Genomic DNA, 21,809 nt, shown 5'->3' on the forward strand with positions numbered 1-21,809 from the left:
ACAAGCGTATACTGTATTTTGGGTTTTAAGACAGTTGTACTAAGCTCATGAGGCATTTATAAGTTATATTCTTCAAGAATCAGTGGCTATAACATTAATTTAAAAGTCCCAAAATCTATGTACCAATACCAGATTTCCACTTCATGTGTAGTGTAGAGTCCCTTAATTGTTCTCCTCTTGCATAAACTACCAGTACAACCTGTTAAAATGATTCATTTTATTCACCAAAGAATCTGTGGGAAAACACTTCTTTCTAAACCCTGTATGTGTGGTTTCCATGGCTCCTAGAAAGGCAAACAGATGTGCCTTCTGTTGATTTGGAGTTGTACTTCACCTTCTTTATTGGGGTTACAGTTTTCCTTGCTAACAATATTTAGTGTGAGAATTTTGAGTTTATGTAAGATCTCTCCTGGCAGCTGTATGCTAATTGCCAACATGTTTGCATACTAACTACACCCCCTTATTAAATTAATCATTTTACTGATTAAACTAATTTGGTTTCCCTCCCCTAAACCTCAAGACTACAGTGTTGTTGCTGTATGTTTACCTCAGGGAGGAAAAGCTGCCAATTAGTAAATGTACAGGCTTTGCAGGTACCTCATTATACATGTTTCATAGTCATATTCTCATACAAACATTAGTGAATGGATGAAGAACAGTTGTTCACTCTCAGTCAATAAATAAAATCACAGTGATTTAGTGCATTTGATACAAATGTAGAACTGAGATCATGTATGTCTATGCAGCAATGTCTATGTGTGTGTGTGCCGTGTGCCGTGTGCGTGTGCGTGTGTGTGTGTGCGCGTGAGGGCCTGAGCCTCCTCTTCCTCATCTTCCTCCTGGGTGCTGAGTAAGAGCTTCAGACAGGAAGTGAGTGTCGTGTGGGGAATGTGCTTCAGGCACGTTCTCTACTGAAGGAGAACACAGGCCTGTTGTTCCATCTTTCATATCCACACACTGCTAGACTCGCAAAGGGCCAGATTTATACTGTCCCTGTTTAAGTACTGTTTATCACTGTCAATATTGGTGGTACTCAAACTTATAAAGGAGAGAATGCTGTGTGGAGAGATGGGATTTATACGTTTTCAAGTGTGTGGTCTACTCTACGATGTGGACTGTTTGGCTTGACTGGTACTTTGTACTGTAGGAGAGTGAGCTATGGCTTACTAAGGGAAACGTAGAGCGAGATACCTAAGTATAGCAGTCTAACAGTAGAATATGTTTCACAGACCTTTTCAATAGGAGCTCAAACCTATATATAGTACAGTAGAATTTGTCACACTGATCATTTTTCAATGGGACGTTGAAAACACAAGTGTAGTGAAATTGATTACGCCACGCTTTTTTTTTTTTAAATACTGTAAGTCTCTGTTTCAGATGTGATGAAAATTATATTATCATATTATTATTATTAAGCCTTCGTCTGGATCTGTGCCCCTTTTATATTGTAGCTCCTTTCTCTCGGTGAAACATGCTGATACAATTAAAAAATTATATTCAGCTTTGCTTACGCGTCGAATTCCTCCATCCCCAAGCATGATGAAGCTTTCAGGAGCTCTAATATAATTGAGCTCCGGTCTGTGGAAAAACCTGCATTTCATTACTCAAGAAAATAAAACCTGGAATCGTATTTCAACGGTTCGATTCGATTGGAGCTTTCTGACCCATTCCCCTGCTTCTGGAACTGTAAATGGGGCTGAAATGAATACCTGTTTTTCTACTTCACTCGAAGCCCTTCTTTTCTTTTAGCTCTTTGAAAGCGCAGATTTACATTCGGTCTGGGTTGCGGTTGCTATTTTAAACCGTTTTTCTGGGCGGGGGGGAATGGGGTGCCCCCCCCCAACCCCACACCGTCTCCCTCCTCTAGAGCTTTGACTGTTTATCTTTGGAGAACCTCGGTTTTTGGTTTGTTGTTCTCTCTGTCTTCATTCAACATTTCATACAAGTCTGCCTTTTCTCCGCTTGCCCTGATTGGAGAGAGTGCTTTTGACTTCTGGATCTGGTATATATAATATATATTCACCCGGAAAGGGCAAAAAAAGAGAAGAAAAGGAACCTTTATCTTGTTTAGTTTTGTTTGAGAGAGTTGGATGGTGGTCATTTCAGAAAGACCTTAATTGAATTACTTCATTTCCCATGAGCACGACAGTAGGGCATTGCTTCGTTGATTGAACATGGCAGTGGTTGAGTCCATTGAGTAATCGAGGAATGAATTCCCACGTATTCGGATCAAGGAATACTGTGGTTATTTTTAGCATTGTGTTGATGAAAGATGTATAGTATTTCAAATGAGTGGATTGCGATTGAATCTTATGTATGTATGTCAAGAGTGTATTACGTCGCTGTGTTTTGTATTAATATGATTACAGTTCGCTCTATCTGTTTAATGTGACCAACTCCTCCAATTCCTGTGGGGGGTGAGGGGTGGGGGGCAGGGAACCTCACCCAGTGGGGGTAGGGCGGGGGGGGTTGTCTCACCCACTAGATACCAGGTACCAGCGGTACACTCAAGTTGTGTAATTAGTCTTTCAGAGTTTGCAACATCTCTCTCACATTTCACACAGAGGAGGAAGATGGAAAGATACAAAGACAACTATAAGTCAGCCATTGCCTCAACAGGCTCAGTGGTTTGAGATAGATCTGTCCCCTGTGGCTCATATGCTCTTGTGAGAAGTAATAGGAACATTATTAGCTGCTTTTTTTTTAGGTCTAGTTGTCTACTTGTTTATGTATGATGTCTTCAACTGTTTGATGTTTATGAACAGCATGGTGAGAGTTCAGCCTGATGACCTTGGATGGAGAGCCCAGTCCCTCAGGAACTCTCTGTCTGCTCGATCATGCAGCATTACACATCTGGGCGTCTGTCTGTTTATTTATATATCACATCACAGTCACCTTGGCAACTGCACAGATTCTTTCTCCTGTGCGAGAGCCATTGAGGGATAATAATTGTTCTTTTAGCTATTACCTATCTTAGAGAAATGCACCGTTGATTGGGAATTTACCAGGCCGTACAATAAAGAGAGGAAAGAAACAAAATGGAGGGCCCTTTGAAAACTGGTACTTCGGCCCGTACGGTGGCTGTGGTTACACTCACTCTCCAACAACTGCACTGACCAGAGGGTGTTGACAACTCGTCTGGCCTTAGCTGCTATTTCCTAAGTCCTCTTCCGTGGTGATTAGATATCGTTGTGTTCTTAGTAAAAAGAAGTGGAAGGCCACTCACGATCTGTGGTTCTGTGACTGGGTGCCAACCTGTGTGATGGTTTGCCAGGGCAGCACACAAAGAGGAAGAGAGACGAGACTAAATTGCGCTCTTGTCTGTATCTGGTTTCATTTTGTTCTCCTCCAACTCAAGCTCTGCCAGACACCTGTCTGTTGGAGGCTGATGTACCAAATGGAAACATCATGGCAACATCGCATGTTTGATCTTGGTCATAAGACTTGATTGATACGAGCAAGCAGCGTGTCGTTGAATAATAATGTGTTTGGCAGACATGGATCGTGCTTAAGTTAAGTGCCTTTTGTGTACTGGCCAGACCTCCTATCTGAAGATTACAGTTGTCCTTGAATATATCTTTACATGGGGAAGGATCTGGTCACTGTCAAGTCTTTTTTTTTTCCAGACTGATGAATGGGAACGGCAAGAGTGAGGAGAGAGGAGTATTGAATGCAGCTGTGTCATCAACGTTGAATAATATATATATATATATATATATTTTTTTTTTATAAAGATCATCGTGTGTGTCTGTGTGTTACTACGACTCCCCAAGGCACGCTCTATGTTGAATCAGCTTACGTTCATCCCATTAGTCTTGAGACACTGGTGGGTGAAGAGAAGAGAAACAACATCCTGCTCTCTCTTGCACGCCAGTATATCTTGGAGCTACTGTACTGGGAGTTACTGTACTGGGAGCTGCTGTACTGGGAGCTACTGTACTGGGAGCTACGGTACTGGGAGTTACTGTACTGGGAGCTGCTGTACTGGGAGCTACGGTACTGGGAGCTACGGTACTGGGAGTTACTGTACTGGGAGCTGCTGTACTGGGAGCTGCTGTATAGATTCTCCAAATGTGGCAAAACAGCCTTTACACTAGTGTTCTCTGAGCTGTGCAGCCCCTCTGTCGTGACTGACACCTACTCCTCAAGGACTTGTCTCACCAGGCCGACTGATTTAGAGATGTAGCCGGTGCCTCTGGGTTTTCACGCTCCGAAAAAGCTCCAACATCGTAGAAATCCCATGGTATGAATGACTGTTTTTCTGGCTAAGTCCTTAAGGCGTTCAACATGGCATGGGTTATGTGTAATGCCAGATCCATAGATCCCTGGTGTTTATGTACATCATTGGCCAGATCCCTTTTGATGCTCACCACAGTCCAGGTCATCACTTGTGTGAATTTGGACATCATCTGTTGATCCCTCTGTATTTTAGATGAAGAGGTGATGCATTGTAGACCAGTGAAGGCTAGTGGAGGTAGAAATCGGAGGACGGACTCATTGTAATGCATGAAATGGTATCAAAATCCAGTGTTTTGATACCATTCCTCGTTCCATTCCATGCATTATAATGAGCCCGTCCTCAGATTTCTGTCTCCCCTGACATTCCCTGTTGTAGACCCTGCCAAGAAATGCACCCATGTGTGGCTTAATAAAGTACATTGTTAGTTAAGGTGTATACAATGGTAGTTGTAAGTTTAGCTTCAGTTCATCGACCCGTCCCTCTCTCGCTTTGTGTTCAGTGTTATTGCTGTTCTGTTAGATATTTCAGTGGCTGTACCTCTCCTTCCCTTATTGGCTTGTGTTATGAAGCCATAATTCTACAGCTCCAACACTATTTACATTCCTCTAACTTCTCGACCCTTCAAAACAAGGGAATGGCTTGGAAAAATCTCTCTCTTTAGTCTTTACACACATAATGGATACCAGACTTCGACTCATCTCTCCAGGCCAGTGTTGCATCCTTCAGAGTGCTCCCTGGAGTTGCGGTGTCAGTATATTGTAGATGCTGTGATTTGAAATTGGATGAGGTATCGCTGGGAGTGTTGACTTGATGGGATTGATTCACTAGATCCTTTTCGATTATTTTGTGTTTTTAATGGCAGCATTAGGAGATTACTACTCGTAAATTAACGTCACGTTTTTTTCCCCTCTATTTCAGAAAGGCCGCACAGGCAGTATTGATTGCGACATCTTAATACTGTACTCTGGGGTCTAAGTGTTGAAATGCAGCAGCGATTCCTCTACGAAAGCTGGAAACACAAGCCTGAGGTTGTCCTGGTTTAACCTGATCGTCGTTTAAGCAAGCTAGGCAGTCAGTCACGCAATTGTTACTTTGCATACAGAAGCCAGCCATTCTGATACTCTGCCTGCCGCAGACCAGCGTCAACATCAATGTGGAACACATGGGATTTGCTGTTGTTATGAACTGCATTGGCATACGACCATAACAGACTACTTGGTAGTGTCCTAGGCATGTCATAACAGATGCCGTAGCACGTCATAACACATTATTCCTTGGCCAATATATACAGTTAGCTGATTTGGTCAACAATGTTGTTGCCTTTACTGTAGTGTGTTTTACTAAGTAAGGCTCTTGTGAAATGTGTGTTTGTTTTTGTTCGTGTGACCCATGACTTGAGCATAGTGCAGACCTTGTACAGTATGAGGGGGGGAGGGGGTTCTCCCCCCGTAACATACCCCAGAGCTCACAGGGCGCCCATCCCTCCCCTCGTTCTCCCACGGCCAGCCTGCACGCCAGGGATCGGCCAACAGGATGTTTGTTTGCTGCTGCTCACATTTCCTCTGCACTCTGCCACCATGCACGCTCCACCGTAGAATTAATTCAACTGTGGGTAACACACACTGGATATGCAGGCTTTATTATGGAATTGTCATGTTGGAAAAACTCTTGTTTTGGTTTGTATTTCTCCTACCGAGACTGAGTTGATGAGCCCAAATCCAATGAAAGTGTATTTACCAGAGTGCACACAGGATACAGCAGTATACAGTACAATGAAATGCTTTTGACAATCTACTTCTCAACAGTGCAGTGAAGTACAAGGATAGGAATGAAATATTAGGAGTCATCTGGGCTCGCATGCTTACTGGACCTCGTGTTGTTATCTCTGAGCGTCTTCTCAAAGGTTATCTCCATCTCCTTCTTTCTCCATGTCTCTCTGCCTGCCAGCATCCACAGTTGATCTGTTGCAGCATAGTCTCTATGGCAGGTCTTGCATCATTTCATCCTCATGCCAAGAAATGTTTTTATTTCCCCACTTAGTTCATAATAGGAGTACAGAGAACGTTTGAATGGCCAATAACCGGAGCCATGATGACAGGTCTGATGAAATACTGTATCTACAGTGTGTTGGATCCAAAGTTCCTCAGCTTTTTGTAGTTTGGAGTGTTCTGGTGCTTTTGGCCCAGCGGTTCTTCTCATGCAGTGAGGATGTTTGTCATTAGCAGTTAAATCCTCCTATCTCGTCTCCCGTTTGTATTCCTGATTGGCAGAGGATGAGCATTCTTAAGATGGATGTTCTTTTGTTGAGATTATGTAGAGCCAGAGGGAGCTCTGAGGATGAGCACGCTTCACTCCTCTCGAAGCCTGGAGTATGTGACCCCAGTTGTAAATTCTCATTTTACCACTTGAATGAAAACAGAATGTTGAGGATATAAACGTTTTATTAAACAAATTGCCTCTCTCTCTGTGATGTGATCAGGAAGGCCTGTGTTTAGTTTACTGGAACAGAGAGTGTTCTGTGTGTCTTTAAGTGATATAAATCTGGTAAGCTAGACTGCTTACACCTGTTGCATGTTCCTATTACAGCCCTCAGGATAGGGACATAATGTTAGTCAAGAGGTGAAGCAGAGTGGGTGTTGTGTTACTGTATTACCTTCATTTATGGGGTTGTTTTTTTTTCAGGAAAAGCCATTAGATGTTTTTCCCTAAACAGGGGCTTTTATGATCTTTCATAATACTGCCCACCCACCTAACAGTAGAGGTAGACATCATAGGATGGGCTCATTGTAATGCTTGGAACGGAATCCATTCCATGCATTACAATGACCCCAACCTCCGATTTCTACCTCTACCAGCCTCCACTGCTACCCAGGTAGCCATTGTCTGAACGTCAGACATACTAGCACAGTTTCTTCACACCTCCATGGTATTGATAGACAACAGCATCATCCACACAGTCCTCTCATCCACACAGTCCACTCATCCACACAGTCCTCTCTAATATACAAATTCCCATACTTTTCTTTGTCAGAAACATCACTTTTATATTGCCTCATGTACTCAAATGTTTTCTATTACTTCAACGTGAAGGTTAAGACAGCCGTATAAAAGACAGGACAAAAACATGCACAATTGTCACAAGACAGGACAAACGCACTTGTGGCAAGCAGCAAGACAAAACAGCAACAATAAACAAACAAGCCAAATGACATGACGACACATTCAAAAAAAAGAAAAGAAATTAAAACCCCACCTTTCTCATCCCACAACAACCATCCAATCATTTACAGCCTATACCTCATCCACTCATCCATGTGTTGTTGACAGCATAATGGCAGATCTCTAGATACAAGTTATTTAGATTATTTCCCTGACTGAAATTGCGATGCTTTCTACAGCTAGACACTTTTCTGATACACGACAGTGTTTGTCTTTCCTCCTGTGAAAACATCAAGCCTCATTAACCTTTGGTATTCTCTTTTTAAACCATGTTCCCTGTTTGAAAGGGTAATTTGTTTCTTCATTTAAGAACCAGTGGGGGACCGTGAGTGTAGACATAGTATTTCATGTGATATTTATGGGCCACATTCCAAGCAGGGAAGCAGGCCCTCATGCGAAACATCTGCAAACAAGGGAGTTTTCGGGGGAGTAAAGTACAAGCATATGTTAAACATACTATACTAACTGTTGGGGTCATTTCTTTGCACTTAACCATGGCACAAGAAAGATGGTGAAAGGAGATGGGACCCTTTTTCAAAACATACACAGTCTCTTGTGTTGTGCTGTATTTCATACCTATTCATCACATCGTCACATGAGGGTTACTGCAGTGAATATGGCAGAAAAGGTTTAAACCTGTTTATGAAACTCTGGCCAGGTGGCAACATGGGAGATTGTCTGAGTCTGTGATTGATCTAGTTGATGATACCTGTACAGTGTCCACTCCCCTACACAATTCTAGTTCTGTGATGATATCAGGAATGCAAAACACACAGGCCATTGTCCTGTGATGCGTTTCCAAAGTACATACTACATGTTTCCATGGAGCAATTACAGCTCGTAAACCACTCAGAATGTTGTTGTTCTTGGTCATTTTTCTTCAACAGATTCATGGCCCTCTAGAGGTGATGCGAAACAGAACATTGGGTGAAGTTAAATCATATATATATATATATTTATTTATTTATTTATTTATTTTTGTTTATTTATTTAACATCATTCTTCTTCTTTTTTTGTTAGACCTATTGGTGTATGTATCACTCTACACCACTGCAGTTTTCCTAAGATCTCTGTGAATCCATCTTCGAAATGCATCATACAGTAACTAGCTTCGCCTGGATGCTCTGTGGAGAGCAAGTATGTATCTGACATCAACAGAGCAGCCACAGTCTAAAAGGACTTACAGATGTGTCAGAAATATTGTTTTGCCTTGCGGTGGTTGTGCAGCTGTCCCTAGCCTTATGAAGACTTGTTGATTGGTGTTTACCTCTTCATGGCAAGCATCCCATAAGCTAGAGGATACTCCTGCCCTCATGTATGTCAGATACCCATGAGAGTGATTTCTCTCACAGCTAGGGTTCCGTATGCCTCTCGGTAGATGCCACATTGGTTATGGCACAGGGGAGGCTGGTGGAGGTAGAAATCAGAAGGCTCATTGTGATGCATGGAATTCCTCATTCCATTCCATGTATTAAAATGGGTCTGTCTTCTGATTTCTACCTCCACCAGCCTCCCCTGCTATGGCTCCATGCTAATACAAGAGAAATTGTCTTTTAAAAGCGTGAACATGCCTAAAATAGATAGGCTAGAAAGACTGTGTGAACAGGCACAGTATAACACTGATCTGGGGAGGCTGGTGGAGGTATAAATCGAGGAGGATGGGCTCATGGAATGGAATAAGGAATGGTATCAAACACGGCCTCCGATTTCTACCTCCACCAGCCTCCCCCACTAGGTATTTCTACTGAGCCCACCACTGTTTTAGGAAGAACATAAGCTGTATCTCAATGTAAGGATTATCAAAAATGAGTTTGAATGTTTCATCCAAAATCCGAAAATTAGATATCGGTAGGTGTGCCAAACAAAATACCCTGAGGAATGGAGAACGAACGTTGAGTTTACTGGATTTAATGCTGCTACCCTCACATTTCCAGGACGTTGGATAACCCTGGCATGATTTGGCTCAGTGAATGTAATACTGTGTATTTAACATTGAGTGCCTCCGTGTGGTTTTATGAATTGTTTTCTCTTCTCTCTCTTCCACAGCGGCCACTGAAGGAAGAGTCAATGGTGGAGAGGATTTCTTTCAGAAGGTAAATCTCAAAGTCTACTTTTTTGATTATGGTTGGATTAGGTTCAAGTCCAGAGGAGAGCACTTGTCTTCAAGTAGTGGAAGACAAGCAGGTGTCAGCCAGGTGTTTGATTGCAGAAGTCAAACGTTCAGTCCGGTCGGTATGGTTTAGACTGTACTTACTGTATCATAGAGCTAGAACCACTCACACGTTTGTGCTTCAACTTCTGTGAATGCCATCACTGATTATTTTATCTTTATTTTGTTGGATGTGTCTTATCAGGGCCATGTTTGCCTCAATGTTGCTGTTTTATTTTTCTGTTCAAAGTCACAGTTCTTGTTACTTACATTACTGCAGGACATCAAAATATGTGGTCTATGCATTATTTTTATTTTTTTCAAGACTCAAAATTGCGTAGGTCAAGTAATTACCTGAAAGAACATTCTAAAGTGTTTGAGTCCAGTTGAAAGTTGAGTTTCCTGAAGCCTTTGAACTCCCTCCACAGTGTGCTTATGGGGCCTTCATGAACTAAATGATGGACAGTGGTTTATTTTAGCATTCTCCTTTGTCTATTTTCCATCTCTGGTTTGGAGAGAAGTTGAGTTAAATGTCAGAGGGAGGCAATTTAACTGTCCCTAAAGCCACTTTGAAACCAAGAAATGCAAACCAGGCTCCATCAGATTATCCTCTAGGATTTTAACATGAAACCTAGACATATTTTGTCTCCGTCTTTCACTTTGGTTTAGGAAAACTAAGGTATTGAACGTTCATGATTTCCATCTATCGAGCTCGCTCAAATCAACTCATATGATATACATGTAGGTGGAGCCTATGCTTGCCAAGCCACTGCTTTGTCCTAACATGCTAGTGTTTTCTATGCAGATTGCTTGTTGTCAGACGTTGAATGGTCAGTAATGTACAATCAGTGTAGATGTTATGTTTGCCAAGTACGGTGGAATCACGAGTAAAACAGGCACTTTATTGTAGAATTTTTGATGAATTAGGTCTGTAGAATTTCCCTCAGATAGCATGACCATCATGCAGACCCAATTATTGTCAGGAAAGTAAACGTTGAAGAGTGATCTGGAAGGCTTTGTTCAAAGGAAAATGCGGTTTGAGGTGTGAGGACTACCTTGAAGTTGATGAAAATGGAAACTCTTACTCACACTTACACACACACACACACACATTTTGAAGTGAGAGTTGAATTCCAACAGTTGGTTGAAAATGAGCTACATATGTTTTGAGTTCAGTAGTTCATGAGGAGAAAAACAAAGCTGTATGCACTGCTCCTCTCTCTCTATCTGCCTTTCTTTCTACCTCTGTCTATCATGATATTAACCTTTACAATCTTCATGTGCAGGCCCTATGAGACCTTTGCCTAGTGAACCGTTCAACATGCACTGTACATGTACTGTTGGACCATTGGATCTTTTGGAGGGAGAACAGTTGGACATGTAGATCATGTTGTGGACATGGACCGTAAAAGATGTGTTGGAGTGTTGGACCGTTGGACCGATGGACCGTGAAGAGTTGGACTGGTAGACTGTGGACCACAGAGCTTTAGAGGAAGCTTAAAGTTAAATACCTTTGAGGCCGGAGCCAGTCCCCCCCCCCCCATCCTCCCGGCTGTGGTTCTGTAAACAATGCCAGGGTGATATACGAGCACTGATGCACTCTGATCTGAAGCCAGGAGGGTCCTACTTCATTAGTCTAGGAGCACACAACCGCCTTGTAGTTTTGTTTTGGGCAAGGGTGAAAGGAAAATCTTTGAGAGAGAGAGAGAGAGAGAAACTCATCACAATGGAGTAATGAATTAAATGATTGTTTTAAGTCTGCGTTTGGTCGGTGTACATTACAGTTCTCTAATAGGTCTCTTATGCTTGGTCTTCTAGGTTGATTTTTGCCCCCGCGTTTCGTTTTTAACAGTAGCTTTTCTTTTCTTTTGGCAGCTTAGTTTACGGGGCTTCTCTTAAGCATTACTCTTGACCACTGTACATGACCATTATCTCAACCCCCAGGCCTAGGTCTAATCCTCTCATGTAATGGAGCTTTTGAGTGTTAGCACTTGGGTTGTTCATTCATTCAGTTGAGGAGATCGGTCTCATGAGGGTGGACTAAGGCTCTCGGCTCTCCTATTTCTTCACACACCATCTCTCACTCTTCCCCCCCCCCCCGAAACCCTTTCTGTCTCACACACACACACGCACACACACACAAACACCCTTTCCAGCTGAATCCACAGCTGCACCAGTGCAGGACAGGAAGTAGGTCCTGGTCCTTCCATGTTGATAGCAATGGTGCCACACACATACATATACACACTCATATGCACCAAGCACATGTGGTGCTTTTCATGACATTTCCGTAATGACATCCTGTACTGCACTGTGTATGTTACTGCACCTCCTGCTAGAGCCTATCATCATGGTTCAGTTCTGAAACTCATCACAACCATAAACGTATGGATTCTTCAGAAGGGGGCGCGGTGGCAGTTAGAATAAAGAGTGGAACGTTAAATGTATAGTTAACCTAATTTGTGCAAATATCTGACCCATTTGGGAGGTATTTTTCTGGCCCCCATCATAAAAATAAACGCCATCCACCCTTAAAATGGTGTGTGGTCTGTCAGAAATCACTCCCATGTGTCTGGCCTTGCCAAGAACAGCAACTATAGAGAGGAAGCGAGTCCCGAACAAAAACCTATAGAGAGAAAATAAAAGGGCAGCAAAAAATTGAATGGGCCATAAAGTTAGGATTTTGGAAACTGTAATTCCGTTTCTGTAAGGTTGTGTCGGATGAGCGGACCCAGGTGCGGTGCATATAAAGAGGCAGACGAAAGGCAGAGATACAAAATAAAAGTTTCTTTACTTGGAAAAAAAAAATAGGTTCTTCATAAGACAGGATACAAACACGAACTTACATAAATAAAGTGGGAGAAAGCAAAGTCTCCAAAACGGAACTAGTAGATAACAAAAGGCAACAGACTTAACTCGAAAAATAAAGAAAGAGAGCTACGTCTCATAATTCGAACTCGTAAATATCAAAGGCTTACTATAAAAGTTTGCAACTTCCAGGAAACGTTCCACCTGCTTCACCGAAGAGGGTTGGGGCCAGTCCAGCACCGCACAGACCTTGGCGGGGTCTCTCTGGAGATGTCCCTGGGTCACGATGAACCCCAGGAAGGCGACAGTGTCGACATGAAATTCACATTTTCCGGCCTTAATAAAGAGCTGATGTTCCAAGAGACGCTGGAGGACCAGCCGAACATACTGCTTGTGTTGGGCGATGTCCTTGGAAAAGATGAGGATATCGTCCAAGTACACAAAAACACAGGTGGTCGAGCAGGTCCCGGAGCCTGTCATTCACCAGTGCCTGGACCACCGCAGGCCCGTTCGCGAGGCTAAAGCCATGACCAAGTACACGTAGTGGCCACTAGGAGTGTTAAAGGCTGTTTTCCATTCATCGCCCTCTCTGATTCTCACCAGATTGTATGTGTTGTTTATATCCAGCTTAGTGAAGATCCAGGCCCCCTGCAGAGACTCGAAGTGCCGACGTCATCAGGGGAAGCGAGTAGCGATTCTTGATGGTGATGATCGTTAAGTCCTCGATAATCGATGCAAGGGCAGTGTCCACCATCCTTCTTTGGGGGCGCGGAACCCGGCTGGAGGTCAATGACACAGTCATAGGACCTATGGGGAGGTAAATCCTTATCCCGTCGCTTGCTGAACACCTCCCCCATGTCCCAATAAATCCAGGGAATGCCGGAAAGGTCGCAGTCGGCCTCTTTCTCCAGAATTTCCGACGTCTTGGTAGAGAGAGCCACAAAGGATCTAGGGGAACAGAAACGGGGGAACTGGTCCTGGTTGCTAACGGGATTCCCCCAACGGATGAGCTGACCTGAAGACCAGTCAATGTGGAGATTGTGGACAGGTAGCCAGGGATGACCAAGAACTAGGGGGCAGTCGGGGGAGTTGACAATGAGGAGTTGGATCCATTCCTTATGACCCTCTCCCACCTGGAGACGCACCGGGATCGTACGCCGAGATATCAAGACCGACCCCAAGGGCCGGCCGTCCAAAGCCATGATGGGAATAGGTTCGGAGAGAGTGATCAGTGGGACCCCCCCACTCTCAGTGGGAACTCCCAGCAGCCCTCTGGTCGTCCATCAGATCGGTCAGGAGGTGGTAATCAAGGGTCATGAGTCACTGCCGGAGGAGATGAAGAAGCCGCTGCGGGACCCTCTGCCACGCTACCCGCCTGGGCTGGGGTTTGCTGTGTGATCGACAGGTGTTGGACTATGACAGTCAGCTGGCGTAGGGAATTCGGAGATCGTCTGCAGGCTTTGCTCATGATGCGTGAGAACGGCGTCCTGTGCTGCTACTGCGAGGCGATATTGTTCTGCAACCGCTGGGTCCATTTTTGGCTCAGTCTTCTGTAAGGTTTTGTGTTGGATGAGTGGACCCAGGTGCGGGAGACAGCTAACCGTAACACGTTTCCCTATATAAACGTACTGTACGGTTGTCATTTTCATCACAAGCTCAGTCATTTGACATTTCATATAACAACAGTTTGCTCTGCTTTGTGTTAATGTTATTTCCTAACCTGCCAGGACATTATTGAGGAAGACATTCCCTGATTGGGTCCAACAACGAACGACGGGTTGTCTCATTACCATTGTGTTGCCTTGTTAATTCTATTCCATCCCCGGAGTAAGTTTAAAGTTCAAAACCACTCGTCTAACAGTCAGTCATTTGCTGGGTAGATTTAAAAACACCATAGAGAGTTTGAAGTGGAGTCGAGTTTCTTCACCTGGACCAAATCATTTTGTGGAATTAAGGTGAACGCCTTGGTGACAAAAAGCAGAAACACCATGATTGGCCCATGAGACTGATAAAATTGGGGAGGTGAAGGGGGGACGGGGGAGGGGTGCAGGCCAGGGCAGAAATTCCTGAACGACATATAGAACAAAATGTTCCAGAGATGTTTTTTGGAATATGCGGTTGGAGGATACATGTGACTTTTTTTAATAAAGAAATAATGTACCTCTCTATTGGGGATTCATAAATGGTATATCATATGATCCCCATATATTGTATCATGTATCATGATTGAGTTAATGTGTTAGCAACACAGTGGGAGAGGAACCGATTAAAATCTCTATAATGCAGTGCTGGTGGGAAGCTTTGGGAAGCTTTAATATAGTGCTTCGATAGCCCAGGGTATATACATTATACTGTGTGAAAAGCCATACAGAGGACGGGGCAGAGTGAGAGGCTGGTGGAGGTAGAAATGGTAGAGGCAGGAATGAGGAATGGTATCAAACTTGTAATGCATGGAATGAAATAGATACCATTCCTGATTCCAGTCCATGGATTACAATATGCCCGTCCTCTGATGTCTACCTCCAACAGCCTCCCCTGTAGCATAGATGTACTGTAGTTCTATAATGGCAGAGAAGAGAGGGATACAAGGTGAGGGGGAAGAGTGGGAAAAGTCCAAGATTAGTGGAGGGCAACGGTACGGTATAACTCCATCCTTATACTCAAATCATAGTTTCACATCATGTTTATGGAGATGTTATGATCTCTAGTGAGTTCATCCATGTCTGGCAGACACCATAGACTAACAGGGTTATTTTCTGAATGAAGTTTGAAAGCTAGTGTGCCAAATAATGTTTATATTTTGCATGTTAGCCAAAAGACATCCTTCCAGGTTCTGTATTGTATTAGCAGGGGTACAGCCAAGTGAATCCATGAGAACTGCTACTTGGCATGATATTTTCCTACCATTAGATAGTGATGATGCTCAATAACAGTAACAGGGGCCAAGGCCTTTAGGAAAAGAAGGAGAAATGCAATTTAACCAGACACATTTGTTTCAGGATCGTGTTTAGTGTGAAAATATGTTTTTTTGGCTGAGAATACTGAAGTGTTTGCTTTATTGGTTTCAATGAAGAATGTAGAGACATAATAATCTGTTTGAATTATCTTTTACTTAACAGAGGAAAGGAAAAAATCCCTTTTGTTTTGTATGCCCCACAATCAGTAAAAGGCAGAATTCAAACTGGTTATTTTGTCTGTATATTCAGACAACATCTAAGGTTTGTGATTGTTCACTCAAACATTATAATTTCTTAATCTATCCCTTTAACATGGAGCCATGCATTAACTAGGATCGGGTATTTGTTTCGGGGGATGCTGGTGGAGGTAGAAATCAGTGGATGGGCTCATTGTAATGCATGGAATGGAATGAGGAATGGTAACAACCAAGTGTTTGATACCATTCCTCATTTTATTCCATGCCATGCATTACGATGAGCCCTCCAATTTCTACTTCCACCAGCCTCTCCTGATTTGTATCTATTACTGTATTGTTGCGCTGAAGTATGGTTGTTAGGTGTGTGTGAAATTACCTCAATTATGATGCACACACTGAACATTATGTCCCACTTGGCTTTCCATATTTATGCGTGATTAACGAACAGTATGTTAATGAGGCTTGAAGGGCCGTCCACTCAACCATCAGGGTCTATAAGAGTGTGTAACACCAGAGTGGGAGTGGACGGCTTAACTGACATTGGCCTCCAGGTGTTGGAGGCTGACGCTGGAAAATGTGTCAGGCCAGTTTGGAGGATGCCAAGCAGGCCACTTCCCAAACACATGGTGAAAATTGTAAATTTCCCCTGTAATTGATCCGCTGCATGAATACAGGGTGTTTGCTTGAACTCTATTGAAGTGGTTGTTTTTGTTTTGTTTCATTCAGATACAATACAGCGCAAAATGGTGTTTATCTATCTATCTATCTATCTATCTATTTATCTATCTATCTACTGTATACATCCATCCATCCATCTATCAGATTAGTGCTGGACAGTGTTATCCTGATCATTGACACCTATATAGACAGGAAAAGTCAACCACAGTAGATCCTAAGCATGCTGTCCCTCCTTTCAGTACAAGTGCTCCAGGGGAGGCTGGTGGAGGTGGAAATCGGAGGACGGGCTCATTGTAATGCATGGCATGGAATTCCTCATTCCATACCCTGCATGACAATGAGCCCGTCCTCTGATTTCCACCTCCGCCAGCCTCCCCTGGTGTGCTCCCATGTTTGTGTGTATCGGGGCTCCTTGCATAACGGCTGAACCCCAACCTGGTGGACAGCTACAGACAGTACATACTGTATAAGGGAACAGTGTTAGGGTGCTGCTCACGGGTTCAAGGCGGCCTGATATTCATTCTTTTCCCACCCCAAAAACACGAGCCCCTGGAACGCGCTAAAACAAACAGGCACGACAGGACCTTTATGAAAACAAGGAAAACTGAAGGACAAGGACAGATCTCCTCTGTGTTTTTCAGAGAGATTGAATGGATGCTTTCTGAGATTCTTTTGGTTGTTGTTCTAATGTGGAACACCAGTCAGCAGGTCTGTAAGGAGAAGCAGATGGCTCATGTTTGATCCCTAGTTGATGTTCAGGAAGTTGGGGTGAAGGTGAGCCGTCTCGTGATACTATGGAAGAGGCATTTACTGTAGTACAGGGGAGGCTGATGGATGAAGAAATCGGAGGACAGGCTCATTGTAATGCATGGAATGGTATGAAACACATGCATTACAATGAGCCCGTCCTCTGATTTTCTACCTCCACCAGCCTCCACTGACTGTAGTACCTCAGAATAACATGCTCTGCATCTTGGGCCAGTGCTTGGCTCTCCTCCTCTCCTCTTTCACATTTGTGCATATGCTCCTGGTTACGATGCTGGGTAGGCTTGTCAATAGGGTCTCTCATAGATTGTAGCTGACACTTTTCACGTGTTCTGAAGCCAACAACACCATGCCCATATTTCAGGCATTTTGGAGTTGTCTGCTGTCTTGGTCTCACTGAGGACCGCCTGGAAACGCTTAGTTTCAGTAAGCCTCTATGCGAAGCCATGCTTAGCTAGATCATAGCATTTCTCAACTGTTTTTGAGCTTTCCAGGGTTCCTTTGAATATATGTCTTGCCTACTGTCTTACCTACCTTCTTGTAAGACCTTCCTGGATAATTGCTAACAGTAGAGACCTCAAGGTGCTCTCTAAAGTCAGCTTGGCAAGTGGGTGGAAGAAGTGTTCTAGTAGAAGCAATGAGGCATTGTCCAAAGTTTAGACCAGCCTCGAGCCACATTCAGTCAAGTGTAAACACAGCAGACCTGTTGGCCAATACCAACTAGAACATAGTCCTCATTTGATACTGTTTATTTGAAATGTGGCTGGAGTTATGTTAGTGTAGCTCATGCCTTTTTGACGTCTGTGTGAAGTTTTTACGTGAATGTTTTATTACCATGCAATAGTCACCTGTCATGTAAAAGCAGACACACTCCAGAGGCGAGTCATGCAGTGACAGGTTACCTAATGTCAATGTCTGGATGTTGATCATGCTTAATACATGATGATGTGTATGTACTGTATGTTTTCTTTTCCCTTCTATTAAATATAACCAATCTCTGTTGCAGGTCATGGATGAAACCAAAACACAGATAGCATGGCCTTCCAAACTGAAGATCGGAGCCAAGTCCAAAAAAGGTAGGAATTGAATGGTGTTTGTTTATAATACAGATGCAGCTTATCCCAACTGCAGTTGTATACACGATAATTTAAAATTACTTCACACTTACACCGTTCTATCAAAACTGCCGGGAAGACAACTATCAACAGCCCCACAGCTACTGTATGTATGTCAGGGGAGGTTAGTGGAGGTAGAAATCGGAGGACAGGCTCATTTGTAATGCATGGAACAGAATGAGGAATGGTATCAAACATATGTCTTTGATACCATTCCTGATTCGATTCCATGCATTACAATGAGCGTCCTCCGATTTCTACCTCCACCAGCCTCCCCTCATGATGTCTATCCATATGCACTAATGATGTGACAACTGAGATAGAATCATTCATATGTAGAACCTATAAAACAATGTTACGACAACTGGTTTTTACATGTTTTTGATTGCAAGTGTTCATATTGCCTCTCATTTTCCATTGTACAGTATGTCATGCTTATTGTACAGTACAGTCTGTTCTTTGTACCTGTGAGTCCCTCGACATGATGAAATGTGCAAGTATAAGTATAATGATCTACTCCAGGTGCCATGAGGCTTTACTGTAGGCTCTTTGTCCCACATTTAATACAACTCTTTCAGTTTGTTTTTCAAAGATCTGTGGCGATTAATGTATTTTAAAATTAAAACTGGGTTCATCCATGAATTCCCCCCCCCCCCCCCCCCAAGTCATTTTAATGATTAAGAGGCATGGTTTTACCAGAATAATGTGCTCTACAGAGGCATTAGTGAAGAATGTCTCAAGGATGCGCCAAGACTTGTTTATTTAAACGGTTACATGATCACATACTCTTCTCTTCCTTCTGTCAGTAAGTGTCCCGCACGATGAAATGGGGAAGGGGTCTGTGTATCGGTCTCTGTCCGTTCATGTGTTTGTATGTTCATAAGACACACGCACGATATCTCAGACACCACTGGGACAATTTGAAGGAAACATGGGCGAATGGTACGTCTTTCCATCAAGAAAAGACATTTACAAAATGATGCTGATTGACCCGAGGGATGTGATGTAGTAAACAACTGAAATTCCAAAATGTTTAAATAGTTTTTATTCTCTCTCTCTCATCAATCCATACTTGCACATGTCATCATGTCATGAATATAATCCGTCATTCGTGGGGGGCAACATGTTTACTGTAGACTTGTTTAATCTGCCCTGAGAATTTGCTCCAATTTGTGAGTTTATAGGGGAGATGTGATGTTTAGAGTTATGTTGTGGTTGTAATGACTGAGTCGTTCCAGAGCTCTGCTGCCAGTAAAACACCATCACGGCTATTTAAAGCTCTTCCGGGGGGGTTGTTTTTGTCCTGCCCCCCCTTTGTTGTCCCCAAGGGAATGCCAGTGTATGCGTCTTCAGGCCAGATGTGGAATCCAACATTATGTAACATCCTGAACTCAACCCAGAAGTTGACAAGCTTACATAGGAATCTTTTCGTCCCCTCCCCCCCAGTCAATTTAGAAAGTGTGAGCCACCCGACCATCCAACCCTTGCTTAGTTCATTCACAAATCTGCGTTCCACCGGGAGTGCAGTTTGCCATTTAAATTTTGACCTGTGATTTGTTGGCGCTCAACTTTTCAGCATTGCGTAAACCAAGAGAGAACGGGGAAGAATGTTCACTAATCACTTACAGTTTATCATATGAGTGCATGCGCTGCATTTTTGTGTCTTTTGGAGGGAAAACACGTGTCTATTGTGACCATGTGTGCTTTAACGGCCAGAGGGACAGAGTAGTCTGTCTTGGATCCAATAATCAACGCTGACGTTGATTCTGAGCGAGTGGAAAGGCAGCATGTGGGAGTTTGACCCGAGGGGAACCATCAGCGCTATTATAAGAGACACTTTTTGGTTGTTTATATGGATTCCATTCCATTCTTCTCCACTTTATTATGTGTTGCACAGTGGAGGCTGGACGGGCTCGTTGTAATGCATAGAATGGAATGAGGAATGGTATCAAACACTTGACACTATTCCTTATTCCGTTCCATGCATTACAATGAGCCCGTCCTCTGATTTCTACCTCCCTCAGCCTTCACTGGTGTTGGTAGTTACTTGTAAAAACACCACAATTTCTATCTTCAGCTATCCATGAAAGTACATGACTTGCCACAGTATTTTGGGGGTAAATGTCAGGATTTAGACTATTTGCACTTGGTGGAGTTGTTTTCTCTGTTTAGACACTTGTTTGCACTTGTTTTACTCTGTTTTACTCTGGCATCTTTTGTCTGTGTTTATTTTTGTATTTATTTATTCGCACACACAGAGCAGAAATGACAAAACAATGAAAGACTAAAATGGATTTAAAAAAAGTGCATGTGCAGGTGAGGTACGAAACCTTATATTAAGGGGCTTATGGCTATATTAAAAACTCACCATAACTTAAAGATCTTGTGTTGATGGATGGTTTTCCCCAAGCTTCTGATGCACAGGGCAGGAGCAGATGTGAGGGATGTCTTCATTCAGGTTCCCTCTTCATCAAAGTGTCAGACTCTGCCTCCTATATCACCTGCAGCTACCACTACTACCACCTGCTGTGGTGTGATAAGACCAGACTCAGGTCCCATAGCTCAGACCATCATCCATCAGGGGAGGCTGGTGGAGGCAGGGCTCATTGTTATGTATGGACTGGAATGAGGAATGGTGTCAAACAGACGTTAGGGTTCCTGATTCCGTTCCATGCATTACAATGTGCCTGTCCTCCGATTTCTACCTCCACCAGCCTCTGTCATCAATATACCATCAGTGAGTCATTATAGAAGAAGCAGTATCTCCCCAGTGCAGGCTGGTTGGTGTTACACCTTTTGCCAGAATAAATTATGTACAGAAATAGTAACTATCTATGAACTTACACAATTATGTTCAGTGGAAAGCTGTGTATAACTTTTGTTGACATTGAAATAGGAATTTTGGCAGCATTTTATGTATAGGCACATTATAAAATATGATATAGAATTTGTACAGATTTTTGTAGATTTTCTACAGTGACTGTGGCCAAAATAAGGTTGGGTATTGGTGTCATCCAGGTGAAGCTACATTCAATTGCAAGTGCATATTCAGATGAACTTTCAATTTTCACACACACATTTTAAAATGGAGGGTGAGTGTGTCATTTGTGTGTTATGTATCTGTTGACGTGTGTGTCTTATCAATGTTGTTTCAGTACACATGCATGCAAGTTGTGTGTGTGTGTGTTCAGTGGCTTGCCCTCGTCTTTGAGGAGAACCATATGTCAGTGGCTCACGCAAATATTTCATAGCCAGACTGCAACCATGGTACCAAAAGCAGTGGAAGGCCTGATTTAAAACAAACTGTGTATTGAAGGTAAAAGTAACAGTACCATTTTATTTATTTTTCTGAAATCAGTTGCTAGCAGAACAAGTTCCATACTCATGGCATGCTCTATGCAATAACTTTTTTGTGACAGTGATTGAGCGTACCATTAGTTTTTGTCGTCTGTTCAATCAAATTTCTTTTAACCAATCTTTCTGTTTCTTGCAGATGTTTTGAGTGAGGTTCTTGAGCCAAATGGACTTTGAGGTATTTAGGATGTAAGCCCCTTGCTGGAAAAATGCTTATTGCCAGTAAGGAAAGGGGGGTCAAAAGGGTCATTCTTTGTGAATTGAAACTACCAAGAGCCTTCTTGCAGCTGTAATGCCAACCAATTGTTATTGTTTGTTTTTATATGT

The 21,809-nt window shown here is 43.0% G+C and overlaps 1 protein-coding gene across 1 annotated transcript in view; it reads left to right on the plus strand.

The window, feature by feature from the left end:
* The window catches only part of bicc1a (BicC family RNA binding protein 1a), a gene marked incomplete at both ends in the record, with an annotated part of 47,981 nt that overhangs the window by 4,011 nt on the left and 22,161 nt on the right, over window positions 1-21,809 (plus strand). Inside the window, 2 exons of the mRNA XM_083671831.1 lie at window positions 9,506-9,552; window positions 18,020-18,089. Of these exons, the coding sequence (XP_083527957.1) occupies window positions 9,506-9,552; window positions 18,020-18,089 (117 nt within the window). The remainder of the gene's footprint in view (window positions 1-9,505; window positions 9,553-18,019; window positions 18,090-21,809) is intronic.

Source organism: Argentina silus, assembly GCF_951799395.1.
Source record: "Argentina silus genome assembly, chromosome: 6".
Lineage (NCBI taxonomy): Eukaryota > Metazoa > Chordata > Actinopteri > Argentiniformes > Argentinidae > Argentina > Argentina silus.